The sequence below is a fragment of the Eurytemora carolleeae genome, unplaced genomic scaffold, assembly GCF_000591075.1.
Source record: "Eurytemora carolleeae unplaced genomic scaffold, Eaff_2.0 scaffold313, whole genome shotgun sequence".
Taxonomy (NCBI): domain Eukaryota; kingdom Metazoa; phylum Arthropoda; class Copepoda; order Calanoida; family Temoridae; genus Eurytemora; species Eurytemora carolleeae.
The window spans coordinates 198,784-221,654 of NW_019396416.1; the positions used below are offsets into that span (position 1 = coordinate 198,784).

The following is a 22,871-nucleotide window of genomic DNA, read 5'->3' on the forward strand; positions in this document are numbered from 1 at the left end:
CAAACCAGCCAACTAACAACCAACAACCCAACCATCCAACCACCATACCAAACACCCTTAGGTCTACCAACCAACCACCCGACCATTTAACCACCATACCAAACACCCTTTGGCCTACCAACCACCCACCCAACCATTTATCCACCATACCAAACACCCTTAGGCCTACCAACCACCCACCCAACCATTTAACCACCATACCAAACACCCTTTGGCCTACCAACCACCCACCCAACCATTTATCCACCATACCAAACACCCTTAGGCCTACCAACCACCCACCCAACCANTAAATTTTAAAAAGTAAGACATTTCTCTTTAAATATAGTGAAATTAACATATATACCATACCTAGTACATTGACGACAAGAAAATTTTAGAAATTAGATATTAGAATATAAACAAAGACAATATTTTTTTCAAAGTTTTGTAGAGTAGCTTTTCTAAAGATTTAAAAAAGTTACATCTTTTTCTTCTTGGAGTAAAACTATTTTTTATGTTACTTAAAATAAATTCAGTTTTTTTACAGATCTTTGTAGTTAATGTCAAATGAATGACTATAATGAAGGGTATAAAACAAGTTGAAAGCTGAAAGGTAGGAAATGAAGACTTTTTTGGATGGAGTTTGTAAATGTCAGAAATGAGTGGAAAATGCAAATCGACCCAACTAAAACCAATAATTTGATATACATCATGATATTTTTCTAGGGGTAAAAAATTATTCTAAGGGGGGGAATTAAAAAAATTTACCCCCCCCCCCCTACAGAATCTTTATTTACGCCCCTGTTCACAAGGGTACCTTTTAAAGCTTTCTCTGATCAAGGATGAGTAAACATACTTATTCCTATTATTTCTAATTGTAATTTCCCTCCCAAAGTTACTTGCGGTTAATTGCTGCAGAAACAATGGAGGAATTTGACAAAATTTAAAACTTTACTAGAAAGAAAACGACAACATCTTCCTCTCATTGTTACACAGATAGATGTTAAAATGGCACTGTTGAGAATCGGAAATAATATTCTTTAAATTGAGATTAAGTCTACAGAAACTCTAATTTTAATTCATAGAACCAGATTCAATGTTTTAGTCAATAAAATCTTGCCCCCTTTTTCCAAAAATAGTAAAAAATAAAACATTATAAAAATAATTTGTTTAGATCCTTCAAATAACTGTGAAGCTTTAAAAAAATTTTCAAATTCAACATTCAAAATTTAACAATAGCAATTTACTTCCCCATTGACAGTACTTTAAATTAAGGACCAAAACCTGAAAGGAAAACACCACTGGGAATACATTCTTTAAATGTACCTTCACTTCTGTAATGACGGTCGTAACTGCCAACACACTTTCACGAACTTTCATGTCATCCTGAGGAAACAACAATTATCTTATGTACCAGGGGTGAATAATTCATATATTTCCAATTTCTTTTTCTACCCCCCCCCCCCTTCCACATTTTTTTAATATATTTATTTCCCCCTACAAAACAAAAAGGGGGGGGGGGTGAAATAATTTTATTCATTCCTGGTGTACTAAAAGAAATGCTGAAAAAGCATCAGAAGAAAAGAACAAATTAAGAGAGAATATTACCTTGTTCACTTCCTTCGTGAGATCAGCTTTCTTTCTTTTTTGTCTCCAGCCACCATTCCTGCTTCCTCGTCCTTCAGCATCATATTCCTTCCTGCCACCTCTTCCTGCCTCTTCATAGGATTTCCTGCCTCCCCTTCCTGATTCTCCATAGGATTTCCTGCTACCTCTTCCTGCCTCTTCGTATGATGTCCTGCCATCCCCCCTAACCCCTTCTTGATCATTGGCACTCATTATGACATCTGAAATTAAATCTTTTCGGTGAGCACCTTTTTTAAGTAAAAAATCACTGGTCAATAGCAGTCGACAATCTCTACTAGTCCTTTATTGTCTGTAGAGTTGATAATATCTTCTAGAATAGAATCAAGAAAATCTTCTTCTTCATCCTCTATCCCCAACCTCCGGTCTCGGTAAATTAGCAGAAAATCCGGAAAACTTTTTTTCGAATAATTCACAATTTTTGTGTCTGTGCAGACGGCGCTAGTGTGTAATTCAGCCACAAGATCCGAGTCCTCTGCTTCAACTATCCTCTCAATAATATCATCAACATCGTCTTCTTCAAAATGCGGAACACTTTTGTTCGGGACAGATTTCCTGGAGTTTAATGCCGCGATATCCAACTAAATATCATCATATCTTTAGGGGAGCAACATTTTTGAAGTTGGTGTAGTACCGTGGTTTTATATTCTAAAAATTATTATCCCCCCCCCCCTGCTCTCCCCGGCCAAATAAATATATGCCTGTTTAACATTAAACAAAACATTTAAATCTAAACAGAATATTTTGCACAGACAATTTTTTAGGAATTTATTTTAAGTTTTAAAAAACTATCTCTTTATTTTTTTCTAAAAATTAAGATGTTTANCCCCCCCGGCCAAATTTTCAATGGATAAATGTGAGAAATAAAAATATGATTGTTTATCGTAAATCAGAACACTTAAACTAAATGGAAAATTTTGCACAACATTTTTTTAGTTATTTATCTAGCAAGCAGGGGTTGTCATAATAAAAGTTAATAAATTAGCTTATTCAAAACTTTTACCTTTTGGATCTTGTTCAAACAATGTTCTTCTCTAAGGTTTAAATCATCTTCAAGTTCCTCGAGAAGCTCTTCGAACCTTCCTCGAACTGAACCCTCGTAGTCGGTCAACCCGAGAATAAGTCCGTTGAAAAATCCGCAATTTTGAAGACTTTCGTTTCTATCTAAATCTTGCTTGTGCTTAGTAAAGATCTTCGTCCAAACAGAGGCAGTTTTTAGCTTTACTTCCCAATCAAAATCCTTGCTTAAGAATAATCATTGAAATAAGGAAATTTATATTCCCAGTTGACTGGGTTGACATTTATAGGGAAAGCTCCAATCAAAGCTGGGATCCCAAACTAGTTTTCTTATAAAATCGTTCATTAAAAAAACAAATTTTCAAAATGTTTTTATGCTTTTAAGGGTTTTCGAGCAAATAAATATTTTTTTTTAAAATTACGTTTTAACAACAGACTAACAGATGAATAAATAAACCACGGCCTACTTATAGATATGCTTCTATCTACCGATCTTTACTATTTGGGGTGGTACATGTAATTTTGTAGGTGTGCTTTACAGCTGTTTTATTTGAGTGGACCCTAGATTTTTTGGGAAATTTTGAAACCTCTGCATGGTGTACTTAAGGCTTCATTCTGGCTATCGTTCATTCTATAAAAAATAATTTTTTCGTTTAAAAAAGAGGAGTTTTGTTAAATTGTGGACCCTGGGGTAAGCAGAAATGATATACCGTAGCTAATGTAAATCCTAAGAATTGGGTAGCATCTTATGTGCATTATTTTGAGACTTCAAAACTGTGGTCTGCCGTTTTTGTACCATAAGAATTGACTGAGAAATTGAAAAATTTGTCTAAAATTAAATCATTAAATATAACCAAGGTTGTTTAAATATTAAGTATCTCTGACAACTTCTATGATACAAACAAAGAGGCTAAATTTTACCAAGTTTTTCTACATTACTTTGACAACTATTAACTTTACAAAACCAAAGATAAATTTAGAAGTCCAGGGTCCAATGTCTAACGTACTGCATGACACCCCAGCCACAAAATTACATTAAACCTTGACTATGACATATCCATTCTATCATATCCATGTAAAAATAGAACAAGTGCATTGACAAGTATAAATTTCAATGTTAACCTAAGAACATGAATGAGAAGATTAGACAGCTTCTGTTCCAACTCCCTTGAATTTAGAAGGAAGACGACAGAACTAACAAAGTCCACACACTCTCTTCGAACAATGGCTTCCTCGTCGGTTAATAAAGTTTTCTCTGCACGTGAATAGATAAACTGCTGGTCATCTTCGGTCAACTCTGGAAGGCAGGTATGTATTTTCAAATACTGCCAACCGCATGGGCTGTGATAAATGTTGATGCTCTTGAGAAAAAATGAAAAATCTTTATTATAAGGAAATTTTTTTGGCCTTTTTTGGTGCTATTTACCCGGCAAAAACATAATTTATTTTCCACTACATTTTTTTCCCCAATTTAAATCTGAGGGAAATGACTTNTTAAAGAATATATACACCCCTGCTTGAAGGTTGAGTAGGGAAGACCAGAGTTGGTAGGATCCAGATCTTACATAGCTGTTGTAGTTTGTCTGGGTGGAGTTAATAATGTTCTGAATACAGAAGAGTTGTTCCAAGGATAGGACAGGCAGGCAGGATTTCAGAATAATACACAGACACTAAAACATGTTAAATCGTTATCCCTTTGTTAAAATAGGTAGAATAAATAGGAGAACATTTATTAATCATTAAAGAAGCAGAGTTTTGGAACAATCTCAGATTTTTAAATCCTTATATCATCGCAAACTAATGCCGTTCACCGTCGATATTTAAATACTATGAATCATGTTAGATCAAATAGTTTAAATTTGCAATATCTGAGGTTTATGCTAAGATAACGGGATTATAAAATTTTTATTTGTGGCAAAAACTCAGTTCCATTGTTGGGGGGGGTTTTGAGGTAAAATATTAAATTTAGGGTTAAATGCAAAAAATATCTAAACCAAATATTTAAAAAAAAAACTGTTGTTCCAAATAGAAATCATATCCTAAGATATTTGTTTATTGATAAGAAACCTTAAGAGTAAGTGCGGACTTAAAAATACCTGGATAGCGGAATCTTTAAGCTGCCATGATCCAGTATCACTCACACAATTGTAACCAAGGGAGGACAAAAACTCCAGCGCTGCCTGACTGCCGATAACATCATGTAGGACAAGGGAGGACAGGGTTTGACAGCAACAGGATTTAAGGTTGTCAGGCACGCCCATGAACCGTCCTAACGTCGTTCTGATAAACTGGAGGATGTTCTCTAAGCATTCAAGATCATTAAATTGAGAAATTCCTTGGACAAACGTGAGCACAGCGAGTATATTCTGGATATTTTCAGATTCTTCCTCCTCAAGTACTTTTACACAACCCTCCAAACATTTTCTCCTGAAAAAAAACATGTGACCTGGGAACTAACTATATCTGAAGACGATGAAAAAAGTATCTCTTATTGGTCAGAAATAAAATGATTGACAAATGAGAGACCAAATAAAAAATTCTCAAAACTGTTTTGAATTTTTAACGAAGAGTTTATAAGTTTCTAGTCCTGCAAGAAGGTATTCTTGTAAAAAGAGTCAAGGAATCTTTGTTTTCAAGTTTTTCTTTACACACTGACGAATCAGAGTAAGTTTCCAAATAATTTTTCAGGAGACTGAATATATTTCCAAGTTTAAGGTGAAAAATACTAGCTTTGTCTTTACAGCTTATCTAAGTTTAAATACATGTTAAAGCTATCGCTCGTAAGTATGCTCTAAGTTCTAACCTAATATAAGGGTTGGATGAAATGTTACTTAAGTGCTAGGTTTAGAGATCAGGGTTGGCATAAAAAAATCCAGCGCACAAAAACACCCAAAAACACCAATAAAACAAAATTTAAAAAACCCTGTTTTTTCAAACCCTGTTAAAGATTAATCTGATAAAGTGTATTCTGACCTAATATGAGGGTTGGATGAAATGTTATCTCCTATGTTTGGTTTAGAGATGAATCTGATAAAATCTGGCCCTGTTCCAACCAGGTTCAGATAATCTAGTAATAAACAAACATTCTTTTTTCATTATAAATAGATTAATACCTAGAAAAATTTTAACACATCCCCCCCCATTACAAACATGGAATTTTATTAGAGGCAAATTTTTGAAAATTGATCATCCATAAACCTTCCCTGGGGTAATGTGAGATCCCACAAAATTTGGCCCCGATCGGTTAGTCCGTTTTGACGTTTATTGGATACAATCAAACCAACAGACAGACAGACAGACAAGCGCTGCTTGGGAAGTTGCCACTTAAGAAATTACACATTTGGGAAGTTTTCACTTGGGTCAACACCCTCTGGAAGTAGCCGCATGGAAAAATGCCTTTTGAAATTACCGAACATTTCAAAAATCTTTAGTATGTAGATAGAGACTGATCAAGTTTTTTGCAGGGGTGTAAAAGGGACAGAGAAGGGAAGTAGAAGGGGAAGGTAAGAGGAAGGTAAGAGGAAGGTAGGGTAGAAAGGTAAAGGGAACTAAGGGAATGGAAAAGTAGAGAATCAATGGAAGGTTGGCAGATAAAGAAGTAAAGGAAAGGGGAGTATAGAGAAGGGAAGGGCTGGAGCTTTTTACCTCTACAAAACTACATACCTTTATCTAAAATCAGAGTTTTTCATAAATAAATTCCCCCAATAGATATAATGCTTTAACTTCATAACAAACATGATAAAAGAATGCTCATTACTCAATAACTTTTCATAATACTCAAATAGACTAAAAAAATTCAGGACAGACAAATAATCAATCCCGACTTTTTCCTGCCATTGCCACCATACCATTAACCAAAGTTTTTAAAAAAATTTGCCTATGGCACCATTCATGCTTTTTAAAATGCATCATTTAAGGGATTAACATGCAATGCAAAATAAATATTAAAAATTATGTCTTATTAGTTAAATCAGTTAAAAATTTGAGAGAGGCGGGAAGAATAAAAGAATTTGAATTATAATACACCCCTGTATTTGTTAATAGGAGATTTTCAAAAGCCGGACAAGTAAATCTGATAAATCATTGATCAAAACTATCAGATTTGACCAGCATTGATCTGAGATTGATCTCTGGTACAGACAAATAAACTGCCTGTGCCAACAAGGATTTAAGGTAGAATGTGTTCCTGTAACATGTGTTACTAGATTAGGAGCTCTGGGAAGTATTCTGGTGATTTCAACGCAAGCTGTCAGGCGCAATGTAGGATCCTCGACACGGACTAACTTTCTAAACCAAACATATTCTTTTTTAAAAGTAAAACAAATCATATGAAAATAATTGCTTAAAAAAGAAACTAGTTTAACATAAAGAAATCAAAAGAACTGTCAATGTCATTTATTATAACATCACCCCCGCCCTGGCCCCCATATACCTATAAAAATACTAAGTGTTTTGTTGGTTTTATCGCGATTTTCTGGGAATATTAAATAAGTTTTAGGAAAAAAGTTAAAACGAGATTAAAAAGATGGCAGAAAATTAAATTTTTTCAATTTTTTCTTATCTTCTGTTTTTAGATATATATTTACTAGCAGTTAATATGTAAGAGGATTATCGGTTTCCTTGCTGTTTCTTCTATATCTCCGTTGTCTAGCCCGGATTCAAGCAGAACAAAGCAGAAATCTCTAGCACCAAAGCTTATCATTGAATAATCTAGTTTACACTTCACAAATTCAAACAGTTCTGTCTTTAATTCACTAATCTTAACCTGCTTCACCATCTGTTTCAACTGGGCCAGAAGAAGTTTTGTGTCCTTGGCGTTCTCAAAATATTCAACGAGAAGATTTTGGCAGATTTTTTTGTAATTAGCGGATTTTTCATCCTGTTTGATTTGTGATAATACTGTTAGAATTGAGATAAAGCACTTAATAGAGCGATCACTTATATGATAGGAAACTGGACTTTGAAGATTTTTTAACACCATTTCTAGAAATTTTCTTTTTGTTGCGATACTAACTAATTGTCCACTAAGAATGGGGGGTTCATTCTTATTAAGGATAGACTGTATTAGGTGTAGTAGTGCCGAGATCAAGTTTTGATCATCAGATTGACAGAGATCTTCTATCTTTTGCTCAACCAGGTCTAGTATACTGGGAGCAGATTCTAGTTTTAGCAGGACTATCCGGGATAGGTTCAGAGCTAGAGTTTTCAGCCCCGGGACCTTCAAAGCTCCGGCCAGGACGGTTTCAATAAACCTAAACAAGTTTCTGATCAGAATGTTTGTTTTTTGGATTGTTTGATTGTAGCCAATAACAGTCAAAACGGATGAACCTATTATATAAAATTTTTGCAGTAACTCAAATGATCACAGGAAAGGTTTTGGCCGGTCATGTCGTAAATCAAGCTAAAAATCCCTCAAAATAATTTTTATCTTTTAGAAATTTTGGAAATCCTGCAAAGCAAATAGGAAAATCTGCGAAACTTGTCGTCAAATTGACAGTAAAATGCTTGAAGTTTTCTTCAGTTTTGTTTTTAGTTTAAGAAATTTATACCTAAATATACCACAGCTTTTAAACTCACTTTCAGTGTTCACTCTGGACTCTGTCTCTGTTAGCAGATGCTGTCTATAAAAATATATTATTTTTTTAAATAAAATTTTTTGGACTTAAATACCAAAATATTTTTGAAGTTATCAAAATATTTTCCTTCATCCCCGAGGTTTGAAAATAATTTTTCACTGTTTAAAAGTAAGTATGAACGGAAAATGACGCTAGAAGAAGTCAATAATACATTCATTTCAGCTTTTTTTAAGCCCGCACTATGGCTCAAAGTGTTAAAAAACGGGGAAAAAAAGAATTCTCATAGTTTTTTTCGCTGCATTTCAACACATTAACTTGAACAGTATGTCTGGGGAAAAATAAATTTAATTTTTTAAGTCAAAAAAGATAATGTTTTCACCCTTTATTTTGCATGTAAAGGGGAACTAGTTCACGCTTTTTTAAAGTGAGATTGTCAACTGAAAAGTTCACAACTTCTTCTTGGGGCTGACAAAATAAGAAAAAGGTTGCAAGGTTCTTAATTGGATATAAGCTCAAGAAATTTTTAAAGAAATTTTTTAAATTATTTATTTTCACTTCTTGGGAACATTTTTATTCTTAAGATTTTAAATTTTTTTCAAATATCTAGTAATTTGGACATTAAATAAGTTGAGACCATTGTAAGATCTGGAGATCTTTATATGACTATTGTTCAGGTTGATTCACGAAGCATGAGACTCTGCAAGTGTTCCTCCAGAAGCATTCAAGATTTTAATACTCTATCTACAAATATTTATTCTACATTTATGAGTTTTATCCTGAAAACTATATTTATTGGACTTTTTAACCTGAGAACAAGAATTTTATATTACATGCCTATATATGTATTCTCAAAGTTTACTTCTAAAAAACTTATATTTAAACAAACATCTAAAACGACCAAGCTTATATTGCGTGATTCACTTCCAAAAGAGAACATAATGGGATAGCTTTGTATTTTATTAAAAGATTGTCCTGTTAGCTCCAAGTTGTGCACTCAAGTTAATAATCCCGGGTCACCACCTGTTCTACCTGAACTCTGAACTCTAAATATAAACAGGTGATCAATTGAGAAACTCCAGTTAAGCTGACTTGGAATTTCATTTAACTTTTGGTTTATCTTCAGATAAGCCTGGTTCCTCTGATCTGAGTTGCTGCTCAGATCCTCATCATCACGAACCTGCAGTAGCTGCGATCTCTCCGCCGCTGCTACCATCTCTCAGCCGTTGCTGCGATCTCTCCGCCGTAGCTGCCATCTCTCCGCCGTAGCTGCCATCTCTCCGCCGTAGCTGCCATCTCTCCTCAGTAGCTGCCATCTCTCCGCCGTAGCTGCCATCTCTCCTTGGATGAAGTAGAACTACACTTCTTTCCAAACCTAACAGCTTGAAGATAAAGCTGAATTATAAAAGGTGATGATCAATAGATTGAAACTAGTTACTCAAAGGATTAAATAAACTAATTTAATCCTGTTTAGATATCTCCCCTATCAACCCTGAGTGCTAGATCAAGTCCTGTAACCCTTTAAGCTGATCTTACCTGTACCTTCTATTCCCCAGTCTCTGTCGGGATAACAATAGGTACATATTAGTTTCTTGTGATGAGTGTGAACTATTCTTTCGAGTTATAAACAATTGAAAACACATATTGAAAGTTAAAGGCTATATCTTTCAAATGAGCTCACCGTGATATTTTTAGTTGTGTACGAGATATGTTGGCTAAGATCTAAAGAGCTGTTAACCTCCGGCCTAATCAACTTTGTAAGTGCATTTTTAAATCACATTAATATGTCATGAAATATTCACATTACACACCTGGAGCAAATTTTATTGGCTAACTATACATGTTTATTATTTTACGATTTATTTAATATTCATAATATAAATGATCTAACCGTGACTGATTTTGTGTTTTTCAGTTTCACGGCTTAGAGCTCTTGTTCCTGTATCTTTAGACTAAATAAATAAGATTAAGCAAGACTCTAGTGTATAAACGAGGTGCGCTGGTGAAAATGCCCATCTTAATGTTAATAGTTTGAATACCTGTGGATCTAAGGTATTGGTATTCTTGGTTCTATCCTAGACCTTGAAAATGGCACAACCATACGAAATGAGGGGTAACTTTCATCTCTAGCAAATACTTATTGGTGTGTAAAAACTTTGTGAAAATTTACAGATGCCCGAAGTTCCGCCATTACAAATTAAATATTGCGAAAAAAGGACATTTTACAAAAATTTCTCAAACCACGGAGAGCTCAATAGATTTAGATAAGTGTTTTTTACTTTAAATATTTATTTATTTATTTGGTATTTATTTTCAAACACAAAATACAAAATAATAATGTATGATGGTTCAGCTTAAAATAAAACACAAAAGAAAATTTATTATGAGCCAATTGAAAATAATGTTTGATAATTTTGTTTGATCGTTTTTGTTGAAACAAAGTATGCATATTGAAATCTCAACTAAATATACATTCATTAAAGTAGATAATTGCTTCACTGTTATATGAATAACTAATAATTCGTTAAGTAAAATGGACCTTGCTATTGTTCTTGGTCAGAATGCATTCTGCATGATAATTAGAATGGTCAATTTAAACACACAAGTTGGTTTATTAGTTTTAAAAACGCTGGTTTTGATTTTGCACTGTATATTTACATTTTTGAATCAAACGCAAGTTAAATAAAAATCCAATAATCATTTAAATTTTTTTGGTCAGCTAGTATGCAGCTAAATTTAATTATGTCATTGATACAAATGTGCATTGTGCAATGTGCATCAATCAAAATATCTCTGAACAATTTGATTGGCCAGCATGCATCAAGCACGCATCAAGCATGCCCAGTTGCATAAACCTCAACTTTGGACTAAAATCGTTTTACTAACCAGAAAATATAAATCTATAGTTCGGTTAACATTTTTCAAAAAATTTGACCCCAAGCATACATACTGAACGGAATGCACACAGCTCAACTTTTACCCTGTAAATGGATTAGTTGATGACAAAACAAAAGGTTGCCATTTATCTATTTATCATGAATATGCATCAAGCATCCGATGCATCCCACATGCATGCTAAATGATGAACTCAATGCATGCTGATTAGTACTTAAATAGAAATGGATTTCTTAATCTCATACGAGTTATTTCTGGTATTGATTTTGTAAGCATCCAAGCAGCAATTAATTGTTTCCGCTTTTTTGACACCTTAAGCCATAGTGGGCCGGAAGTAAAAATAAACTCTGGAACTCTGATGACAAATCTACAAGTATTCAAGTAAGTATAAAAAGTCTTACATGTACGTATCATCCTTAAGGTCCGCGCTCTGTTTGAGAATAGAGTCAAGGGCCCGGGAATATCTGTTTGCTACTATTATGTCAAGGTCCCTGAAACATCCTTCAGATACAACCATTTTTCTGAAATCTATAAAAACAATTTAATATAATGTTTTATCACAATATAATTTTCACAGTTTAGAAGCCAATTTATAAATTTTTGCGAGCATTTTGGAGCCGAAACAGATTTTGGTAGTTTTATTGTTATATAATAATTAATTTCAAACTCAGTCGATGACAAATGATACAGGTATATAACTACTTCCTAATAAAAACTACTAAAAAAAGGACTAAACTGTTTTTTACTTTCTTAATTATTATGATTGATTCCAAGTTCTGATACTAGCCGATGATTCCCATCAGATTGTACAAAATGAGATATTTTCCTGAATACTTTTTGTCAATATATATTCAAATACTAAGGACCAACGTGTTGTATGATTTTAAATCTACTAAAATAAAATAAAACTGTTTTTTATAAATCTTGATTTTAATCCCTCATTTATATACAAAGCTACAATATTTCGGAAAATGAATTTTAAATTATTCTTTTATTAAAAATGTTCACTGTAAGGGCAAGAGATTGTTTGAGTAATATTGATGTCAACCCAAAGAATAGGGAATGTTTTGACAGGGGGCAATAATTTCAATTTTTTTCTTCTTTAATATTTTCAATATTTTTTAATATTTTCAATATTTTTTAATATTTGAATGCTTTTGGATTATAATGAGAAGTAAATATTCTTGCATTGTTATTTTAAACTTTTATGTAACATTTTTTTCCATTTTCCAAGTCCAATTATTTGTATTAAATTATTGAATTTTACTGACCCCTGTATTTTGAAATGTGTCCAATTTTTCAACTAAATACTTAATTACACAATTATAAATCTTCCGATATCCAAGGTTGTTCAAAAAACACGGAACTATAAGGATTCAAGCACTCACATATGAAGCATATTATCGTTGTTTCCAGTTTAATGTTTAGTGACTAACCCTGTATATTTATATATTCATGAATATATATTTATCTATCTGTCAATATCCTGGGTTTTTCTTCGGTTCAGGCGTTCCTGATCTTTCCGGGAACATAGTTTCGGTCAATATTGGGGTCCTGCAAACAACATAGTTTCGGTCAATATTGGGGTCCTTCAACAACATAGTTTCGGTCAATATTGGGGTCCTGCAAACAACATAGTTTCGGTCAATATTGGGGTCCTGCAAACAACATAGTTTCGGTCAATATTGGGGTCCTGCAAACAGAAAAGCATGTTTTAATAACTGATGATTTTTCAGTTATTAAAAAGATATTTATCTTTCAGGAGATTTTGTTGCATCATAGTCACTGAGACAGTCATGATTTCTATAGGGATAAACTTTCTGTACATGCAGTGATAAACAGAAAACTCTGGAATAGGAAGTCGACTTTTACTCTCAAATTTTGTCAATACATAGTCCAATGAACTCGAACACACCAACTGTGCCGTGTAATCAGACCCATTTCACTCAATAAGTGATTTGATAACTTCGTAGTAAATGAAGTAACTTTGTAACATCATCAAATGCACTTCAGCATTGATTTAATGTCGTCTTCCAATTATACAGTTTCCTGGTTATCGCTGTATAGTGTATAATAACCTTTTTAAATTAATAAATAGATTTTTTTTCAATATATTCATACATCGATGTTCATGATTCAGTGGTTAGGATCCGGATCCGTTGGACCCGCAAGATTTTGGCTTCCTGGATCCGGATCCGGATCCGCAAAAAAAATGCGGATCCACGGATCCGGATCCAAGGGGTAAAATATCAACCAAAACCATTTTTTCAGTGCGGATCCAGGATCCGGATCCGCATCAAAATTAAATGGATCCTAAGCACTGGTTCATGTTGATTATGTCAATTTAATTTAAAGGGGTAATTCAATAATTTCGAAGCAAAAAGTTTTGATGTTTATGATCAGGTCTTTGGCCTGCTCCCTAGCCTCGTAAAAATCTTCAGGATATTTATTATCGACTTTTTTAAAGATAGATTAATCATTGACAAATATTAAACTAGTATCTAACCTGAAGGAACATATGAAGACATTTTTCGTTCTGAGCCAGAGGATGTCCAGCAATTCTAGGAATAAAAGGGTTTATAGAAAGTGTCCAGCAATTCTAGGAATAAAAGGGTTAATAGAAAGTGTCCAGCAATTCCAGGGATAAAAGGGTTTATAGAAAGTGTCCAGCAATTCCAGGGATAAAAGGGTTAATAGAAAGTGTCCAGCAATTCTAGGAATAAAAGGGTTAATAGAAAGTGTCCAGCAATTCTAGGGATAAAAGGGTTTATAGAAAGTGTCCAGCAATTCTGATAAAAGGGTTTATAGAAAGTGTCCAGCAGTTTTAGGAATAAAAGGTTTGATAGAAAGTGTCCCGCAATTCTAGGGATAAAGGGTTAAAGTGTCCATCAATTTTAGGGATAACAGACTTATAAAAAGTCCCTAGCAAATCTAGGGATAATATTAAACTAACTTGTTGACGAATCCCTCGAGGCCTGATCTTCTATCCTCGATAAAGTTCTCGTCATAGATCCCGTCATCTCCACGGAACGGGAGCTGACGCTTCAGTGCCTTACTTGGTAGTGGAGGGACTACAATCTTAAAAGATAAAAATTAGCTGAAAGGTCAGGTGCCATGCATGGAGATTGGAGAGTCTACTCCTAGTGATTACATCATTGCTATGCAATTTTAGACAGCAAAAACTTGTCGATATTTATTAATGTATTTTGATTGGACATTCGCAAGGTCGGGTATCTATGTTTCGAAGAAATAATAATTGTTTAACAATTCGAATAGAAGAGGACATTTAGGATTAAATGTATTTTTTTAATTTCCCCATTAAAAATACTTTTTAGATCTAAATGTGACATTTCTCATGAAAACTTAAAATTTCAAATGTTTAAAGTTGCTTTTAATGTCGAACATTGCGTTGAAATAGTCAAATCACTTAGGAGACAGGCTCTCCATGAAGGACCAGGTGTGTATATTCTTACTTTTTTTATTTTTGGGGTCTATGTATTGATTTCTATGCATTAAATCATAGAATCGCAACCGTATGAATGATTTTTGAATTTTTTTATCGCATTTCTCTAAGTTTTAATGCACGAACCCCCGGTGGGCGGTTGGCTCAGTTCCCATATTGATGATGCCTACAGTGGGGCTTATTCAAACTTAATTTGTTTGCTCAAATTAACATATTAATACTTTTTTTGGAAAATCGTCTAATGTACCTTAGAATCACGTTCAAGCTCATTCCTCAGCCACTCAAAATCAGAGAATCGTCGTCGAACACTTGACTCCTTTACTCGGAAAACCGGCAGGTTTGTCTAAATTTTGACAATTCATCAGATTTCAAGAAAAAATAATAGTTATAATCTTAATTTTCAGAAAATGTCATCTAGAGGAGTTGAGTTAATTCATTTTAAAGAAATTATAGAAATTGAGTGCATTTTCAGGTCTGAAACAAACGTATCAGTAGTTTTAAGGCTTAATTAAGCTAATTCTGTTTTTTTCTCTCGATATTTTTTAAACCGCTAATGTCATGGTTTTAGAAAAAAAGCACGTGAACTGTTCCAACTGTTCAAGTACTGCCCAAAAAAAGTTTTTATTCATGTGAAATTAGTAAATATCACACCAAAAAGCTTTTTCATGCCGTATCTAGTCAGCCAGGCAGTACACTTTGATTTTTTGCTACAATATTTCTTAGGACTGTTCATGAAAAGTTACAACATTTAGAGAACCTGCCATTACCAGTTCAAAAAATATCGCAATAAACCCAGAAGAAGCATATTATAGTCTTTAAACGAAATTTCGTTTGATTTAAACCGTGAATGCATTTCACTTTTGAGATTTCTAAAAAACGGATTTGCTAAAAATTCCCTCAGTGGCATTTTCTGAAAATTGAGATTATACATCAGTAGACTACATATTAACATATTCCAAAGAAAAAGTATAGGTGTTTTGACTTGAAACCTGATGGTCCATTTTCAGCAATGTGTGAAATTCTTTTTTTTAAAAATTCCGTTTTTGTTTATGATCCCATCATCAAATATATTTAAATTGTTCAAAAAATTGACGTGTTACCAACACTATCTGAAGGGCATTTGATTGTATTTCTACTTTCCCAACGCGTCGAAAATTACCCCCCCCCCCCTCTCTCTCTCTCTAAGCCTGGATAAAAGACGATCTTACCTTGAGTCGGCATTCGTAATCGGTGTAACGTTTATTCCCGACCCCGTGTGTGATCGGATTGATAACATCAATCTCCAGGAAATTGGCGGGCGCAGCATACGCATCATCCAGGGTCTGCTTCTTACTGAGATTAAGAAATAAGATTTGGCTAGATCGATACACTGTAAACTCTTCAAGAATAAAATTACAGTAGGTAGATAAGAGGAAGGTAGTGAAAGAGAAGGGGAAGAAGGTACTATAGGGGGAGAAATGGAGGTAGATAAGAAAAGGTGAAGGTAGCGAAGGTCGAAAAAGAAGAGGGAAGGTAGGGAAGATGGGAAAGGGTTAAGAAGGGAAGGAAGAAAATGAAGTTAAATGTAGGAAAGGGAAGGTAGAAAAGGAAAGGTGAAGGTGGGGAAGAAAATTGATGGGATGGCTCAATTATCATTTACCGCCTTTTGACCAACATTACCAACCTATGATTCCCCGAACAGAGGGACGTTAAGTTACTTATGTCCCTTGGGACAATTAAATAAAATAACGACAAGTTCTGCGAAGTCTTCGTGAAAAAAATAGGGCATTTCGGGATTTATCATCATTGTTTTGTTTAAAATGTACACTATACAGTGTACATCCATCTAATTATTTACAATTCTTATTCGCTTATAATGGGCCATCCTATCAAAACAACCAACTCTGGTTAAGTGGGTCCAAACTACAGAGTAAATTGTGATTTTTTTATTTATATTATCTCGTGCTCTGTAGTTAAATAAAAATATGACTAATCTTGGGGCCTGTCCCAGAGAAAGATTTCTGCCCACCCCCCCCGGGGCCAGACACCGTTCTCTAGGAAATAACCCAATCTTGCATACAAAACGTCCCTCGCTGCGCTCTAAATCTTTTGTAGGCAAACTTCCCTGTAAAATAGTTGTAAATAATTTCAAGTACGAGAACTCAGCACGATTATAAGTAACCGGTTATTTCCTAGTATACGAATTTTGGACCGCTATTNGATGTATTTGGTTCTGTGGCCGCTGCGCCCTGCCCCCTAGCCTAACCTAGCCGCGGCGCACTCACCCTATCCTGTCCTTTCCGCAGCGCTCGGCCCCTAGCCTGTCCGAGCCGCAGAGCTCGGCCCCCTAGCTTATCCTAGCCGCAGCGCTCGGCCCCCTAGCCTGTCTTAGCCGTAGCGCCAGGCCTAGAAATTGTCTTAACCTATCCTAACCCTAAAATAACACAAATTATATATAATAAATTTGCTGAAAATTAGTGGTCATATTCAATAATGATAGAAGGGGTGGGGAGGGGGGTCCATAAATCGTATATTAGGACGGACCCAAATTACCTGCTTAATCGCTTGGTCGCATCATCGCTTGCCATTATAGACATTTTTACTCTGAAAGACAAAAAATATTTTGAAACTAGCTGTCTGTCAAAGATTTGTGCAAACAGACAAAGCTTTATAGTAGAACCAATGAGAGTGAATTTTAAACAATTCAGTTTTCCCATCTCTATAGTTTCATACCTCCCGGCTAATGAACACTCTTCCCCTTACTCCCCTGACCCTGTAGTTTACATTTTTCAGGTATAAAGGGACATTTTGACAACTCCCAACACTCAGGAGCAGAGCCGACTGGAGTATTGAAATGTTGCGGGGCATTCATGTCACGGCTCTGTGTTATCGAGGTTCTACAAAAAGGAGATTTTCCTTTTAATTGAATAAGATGGTTAGAAGACGATCAGAAATGTTATTAACTCAAATTTAGGGGAATAAGTGGGATGGCAGAGGCGGCTTACAGGGGGAGGGGGGTATATTTCTAAAGAAAACGTTATATGGAAATTCGGAAATTCAATAATTGAATTATTCCCCCTACCCACTTCCTAGAAAATTAGAAAATATGTATAGCCGCCCCTTGATGGATTCGATTGATGTGACCTAAAATAAATTACAAGGAGCCCGGGGGGAAATTCTAGAAAAATTTTAATTATAATTATCCAACATATAGAAAATAGACTTTAAAGTGAACATTTTAAATCTCTTTCCCAATTATAAGGGTTAAAACGTGAATTATGAAGATTGTATTCATTATTAATGTTGGTTGGGTTATAACATTTTGGTGGTATGGATGTGCATTGTTTTGAAGTCCGTTTAGCTGAAAATATTGACTACATCACATCAAACTGAAGTAAATTTCACATCAAATGGAAATCTTATATATGTTTTCAATCATAACTCCTGTTATTTTAAGCTATTGCGAAAAAAAATGTTTTGAATTTCTAGTATGTATAACCAATTAAAGCTTTTCTCAAATCTAGTGCTTAAAATCAAAACCATAGGAGGTCACAAACTCGTACCAGTTAAATTTTCCCTATCCCTTCTGTTGTTGGAGCGTGACAATGACATGTTTTACTATCATCTTTTTTTGTTGCTAAAGGGACCGTTCACTTATTTGGGTAATTTCGGGGTAAACTAAATATCTTATTAGCTATCGATTAGTTTTGGTCTTACTTTTCAAAGACCGCTGTGGCCGGAAAAAAGGCGATTTTTCGTTCAGAATTCAATTTGTCTATATAAACTATTTGGTGTTTTTTGTCGATGTTAGGTTTCCAATGTAATAGTCGTGCAGTTACGCGAAATAATAATCATTTTGTGTAATTTCACAGGATTGCATGCAATTGGCGAAACTTCAATTTCGCGAAATAACGGCGTAATTTTGCGTAATTTACACAAAGTAATTTCGAGAAATTTTGTAATGATTACGCGTTATTAGCGAAACTTCAATTTTGCGAAATTACGACGTAATTAGAAATGTTACGATCAAAATGAGACATTTGAGATTGAGATAGTTTGAGATACATTGAGATAGTTTGAAATATCAGGAATTGATCTGCAAAATCAATATCAAGATATGAGGATCATAAAACATCCCAGCTAGCCAAATTGCGTAGATAGCGTGGTCGCATATTATTTTGGCTCTAATTGCACAATTAAAACGCAAATTTGCGTATGACTAGATTTCAAATTAGTGTAAATATCTAATTTTTCTAAAGAAAATATTTTATAACCCAGCTTTAAGTAAAAATATCATGAATTTGTGAAGATGTGTATCATTTTATTTCAGGTATACAAATTGCGTAAAAATACGCTCAATTTGCGTAATTCCCTAAAACTCTAAATCTAAATTATTTGTGAAATATCTAAAATTTCCGACATGGCATATATTGCATTTTCCCAAAAAATTGAAAAAATAAACTTTTAAAAAGAATTTAAGTTGTCTTTGTTAGCATTAAAATTACGTAAAAATTGCGCTCTTTTTACGCATATGTTTTGAGTGTTTTAAATATTGAAGAATTGAGTGGCCCAGGTGTGTGTGCATATAGCAGAGTGCAGCAATGTTATATTATATAGAAAGCCGTGTGATATGTAGATAAGGGTGGGAAGGGGGGGGGATAATTGGGCAGAGAATTTACAGTGCTATATAGTACACTGGTTTTTAGTACCAAATTTCACCGCTAGGTGTCTCTATTTGTTTCATGTAAAATTTCATCTCTGTGTTGAACTGTATTCCGGATGAATGGAAACAGTTCAGAGACAGTACCATATCGGTACTCATGGGGATGGATGGCCTACCTGCATGCATCAAATATTGCATAGTTTTGGTAATTGAGAAAATAAAAATGCGCATTTTCTGCGTAAATTTGTATAATATTATTACGTAAATTTTACGTCTCCTAAAACCAATAAAATTTACGTAGCTAAGTGTGCGATTTTACGTCTTTCATGACGTAAAAAGAGCTAAAATGTCGGCGTAAAATTTACGTAAAAATGCCAAAAGTGACGTTTAAATTGCGAGCTTTTTGCGCAATTTGGCTAGCTGGGATAGAGCTTTTAAGAAATTAATCAGATCCCTATCTATATATAAATTTGGCTTGTCTGTCTGTTTGTCTGTCTGTCTGTCTGTTTGTATCCAAGAAACGTCAAAACGGCTGAACCGATCGGGCCCAAATTGTTTGTGGGACATCTAGGGACCCCAGGGAAGGTTTATGAATGAATGAAATTTTAAATATTTGTCTCCATCAAAATTCGATCTTCATTAATTTTTTTGAAATTTTGAAAATCCACGAAATTTTTTGTGAAAATCCGCGAATTATTTTTGTTTTGTTTTACGATGTACTCAAAGAGAACTGCATGTTCACAATTAATTTAGAAGATGGGCGCGAAGCGCCCTATAAGGCTAGTTTTTTAAAACTGGAGATGGGAAGTGACCTTCCTTCTCGACTAAAGGAGCTACGGGAGGGAAGCCACCCCCTCGCCCCCCCCCCCCCTAAGCTTGCGCCTCAGTGTTACTGTAAGAAACTATAAGATTACTGAGGTGTGTTAAAAGCTTTTACTTCCAATTGTTTATTTACAGCTTACAAGATACCCATTTTTAAATGCTGTGGTGTTTGCTAAACTGAGAAAGGATATAAAATATAATATATTTTTGGTTTTTTGTTATTTTATAAAAATGTACAGCAAACATGTCTGTACAAATGCACGTAAACTTTTATATCTCCAAGGCAATTTTTTTTATTTAAATTTTCAATAATCATATTTTCTAAAATAGATGTATAGGTTTATTCAAAAATGTGATAGTTCCATTTTAGTATGCCTAACTTTTCGAATCTCGAACAGTTTTCATTAATTAAACGTAGAGTTTTGGTATTTTTTACGTAATACAAATTACAGTAAGATTGAAAATTTCTTTGTTTTAATAATATTAACTTCTTTTCTTAAAAAGATATAAAAACAACAAAAAAGCTTTGAAATTCTAGTTTGTAACCAAATAAATTTGCTCTCACATTCTTGAGCGTAAAATCAAAACTAGGGAGCTATGAGGTGCCAAAGTCCTACCAATACTGTCACTTAGATTGTACCTTCTCGAAGATATCAGGTATGGTGTGCGTTAGAGATGTCAACGCTTTGCTTTTTCTAATTTCAGCTTTCGTGAATCACCATGATTCGTTAAATATGAGATTTTAAAAGTCGTCTTTACTTAGTTTAATTGTCTTCTAATAAAAATAGTTAAACCCTTTATTTGATATCTTCACGAACATGCACACAATACACACACAAAATCCATCTTATACACACCCTCATCACACATCAATAATTCAAAAAGGTAGATTTGAGAAGGTTAAGACTTAGTCAAGATTAGATTAAGATTAAGATTCCGATCCTTATCCTTTCCTTATATATTTTACCCTTTACACCCTCACCCTATCCTAATTTCTCCTTAGTTTATCCTTTCTTTATTCTTTATCCCTTGTTAATTCATCCTATCAAATATTTCCCCTATTTTTCTCCTTCTATCCTAATCTTCCTCTCTTTGAATTTCTCCCATTCTTCCTTATTCCATTCTTCTTTCAAACTAGCATTTTTTATGGTTCAAAGCAAATATTATCAATTATTCAAATGATTTAACTTTATAGAGATTTATTTATTTTTACTCTTCATGTTGCACAGATGGATACTTACATTAAAAATATGATTCAAATTAAAAGTGATAAATTAGTGTTGTTATAGTATTCATAAAACTGTCCGTCTACTCTACGTAGTGACGGAGAAATGCGCTCAGTCCGAGCATAGAATGAAACCAACAAAAAGTCGGAGAAAAGAAGGCAGTCTATAGTAACCCGCACTCAGATGAAGTAGTTGGCTTTTGCCTCTAAAGCCAGGCGAGTCTCGTATCTCCATTCTAAAAAATTGCAATAGTTATAAATAAAGACGTTTAACTCTTCTCCACTCATATTAGATTGAGCTACAAGATAGATCCAAAATTAAGGTTTCAAACAAATACAAGTGCCCGGGAATTTTAGATAGGCTTTCTCAACCCACTTAAACTATAGACTCAAAAAGATATTATCGGGTTGGCCACACTAAAATTCCCCGGCACATTCGTTATGATATTGTTAATATAAAACGATGAAACGTTAAGTTGCACATTAAGACCAACGTTACGTAATGAATATTCTGCACCTGAATACCTTACACAACGTAAAGCTTTAGTAAATGTTGGTTCGAAATTTCGAGATTCATGGGTTATTGACACAAATGGGACCCTGTTTAAACTGTTTAGGTTTATGTTACCGGGTGTGCTGTACTTTTCCGGGTAGTAGGTGTTTGCAAATCCTAGGTCAAAGGTTGGTTTCAATTCCTCCTGAAATAATGATCCCTTGACAGCTTGTTTAGAAAAATCCCAGGGGTGTTTGTGAAACATTGTTTCTTGGTGTGATGGTAGTTTTCAGAAGGAGTCTTCTTTTTCAACTTTTTTAAGCACACTTTCAGACAGGAATGGAACTTTTCCTGTCGACTCATCAGTGCCAGCTTTGGCAATGGCTTTCTTTCTTCAAACTTTTTTATATGTTAGAGTTCTGTTGGGGTCTTATTAAAACGGGAGATAAAACCTTTTTAATGCTGTTTTTTCTCATCAATGCTGTTTCCCTCAAGGAATTCTGTGAGAAGAATGGGGAGCTGGTACCTAATGTTGCTAAATCTGCTGGATCGGTACATCTTGAAATATTGTCCAAGGGGTAGAAATTCCCAGTTAACCAGCCATCTGGAGCTCACACGTATACTCGGTTTGACCAACACTGTGTATATACAGTGATAACCAGAAAACTTTGGATTAGGAAGACGACTTTTAGACTCAGTTTATGACTTATAATAGTCCAATAACATGAGGCACAACAATTGTACAGTGTTTAAGACCCATTTCACTTAATAAGAGCTATTTGCTTTGTAACAACATCAAATGCACATCACTATTGCTTTAATGTCGTCTTCCTATTCTCTTGGTTATCATTGTAGACTATAGCGTACAATTATATAGCTAATTTTATATATAACGTTTTAATTACTCTTTGTTTGATGGCCTTTAAAAAAAATTTCAAAACATTCATAGATATGGCGCCCCCGGCCCCTTCTGAGTAAATTTAAATTGTTTACTCATATCCACCTCTTTTTTACATATGCAATACAAAATTAAACTTAACTTTAATAATTATTCTTTTTTTAAGAGAGTTTTATCAACATATTAAAGCAGAACATTACACAGTTTATTTCGAAAC

At 34.2% G+C, this 22,871-nt stretch overlaps 3 protein-coding genes and 2 long non-coding RNA genes across 5 annotated transcripts; 1 reads left to right on the plus strand and 4 right to left on the minus strand.

The window, feature by feature from the left end:
- Nucleotides 1-1,177: 1,177 nt before the first annotated feature.
- Nucleotides 1,178-1,857, minus strand: LOC111702906 (eukaryotic translation initiation factor 3 subunit D-like). The gene is made up of 2 exons (XM_023474712.1): nucleotides 1,591-1,857; nucleotides 1,178-1,368 (listed from the first exon to the last, which is right to left on the minus strand). Exons 1-2 carry the CDS (start codon nucleotides 1,819-1,821, stop codon nucleotides 1,198-1,200), a joined length of 402 nt encoding a protein of 133 aa, XP_023330480.1. The 5' UTR covers nucleotides 1,822-1,857; the 3' UTR covers nucleotides 1,178-1,197.
- Nucleotides 1,829-12,468, minus strand: LOC111702903 (uncharacterized). The gene is made up of 11 exons (XM_023474707.1): nucleotides 12,383-12,468; nucleotides 11,513-11,937; nucleotides 8,193-8,264; nucleotides 7,263-7,895; nucleotides 6,830-6,930; nucleotides 5,617-5,710; nucleotides 4,740-5,070; nucleotides 4,155-4,313; nucleotides 3,766-3,938; nucleotides 2,630-2,870; nucleotides 1,829-2,207 (listed from the first exon to the last, which is right to left on the minus strand). Exons 2-11 carry the CDS (start codon nucleotides 11,626-11,628, stop codon nucleotides 1,881-1,883), a joined length of 2,247 nt encoding a protein of 748 aa, XP_023330475.1. The 5' UTR covers nucleotides 11,629-11,937; nucleotides 12,383-12,468; the 3' UTR covers nucleotides 1,829-1,880.
- On the plus strand, nucleotides 9,432-10,094 carry LOC111702907 (uncharacterized). The gene is made up of 3 exons (XR_002765518.1): nucleotides 9,432-9,625; nucleotides 9,691-9,793; nucleotides 9,912-10,094. It is a non-coding gene; the product is annotated as an uncharacterized LOC111702907 (long non-coding RNA).
- On the minus strand, nucleotides 12,431-17,198 carry LOC111702905 (sorting nexin-12). The gene is made up of 6 exons (XM_023474711.1): nucleotides 17,107-17,198; nucleotides 15,783-15,906; nucleotides 14,822-14,917; nucleotides 14,065-14,189; nucleotides 13,618-13,672; nucleotides 12,431-12,665 (listed from the first exon to the last, which is right to left on the minus strand). The coding sequence occupies exons 1-6, from the start codon at nucleotides 17,148-17,150 to the stop codon at nucleotides 12,615-12,617; spliced, it is 495 nt and encodes a 164-aa protein (XP_023330479.1). The 5' UTR covers nucleotides 17,151-17,198; the 3' UTR covers nucleotides 12,431-12,614.
- Nucleotides 17,199-21,280: 4,082 nt separating this feature from the next.
- LOC111702908 (uncharacterized) lies at nucleotides 21,281-22,355 on the minus strand. The gene is made up of 3 exons (XR_002765519.1): nucleotides 22,283-22,355; nucleotides 21,892-21,961; nucleotides 21,281-21,499 (listed from the first exon to the last, which is right to left on the minus strand). It is a non-coding gene; the product is annotated as an uncharacterized LOC111702908 (long non-coding RNA).
- Between the last annotated feature and the right edge of the window lie 516 nt (nucleotides 22,356-22,871).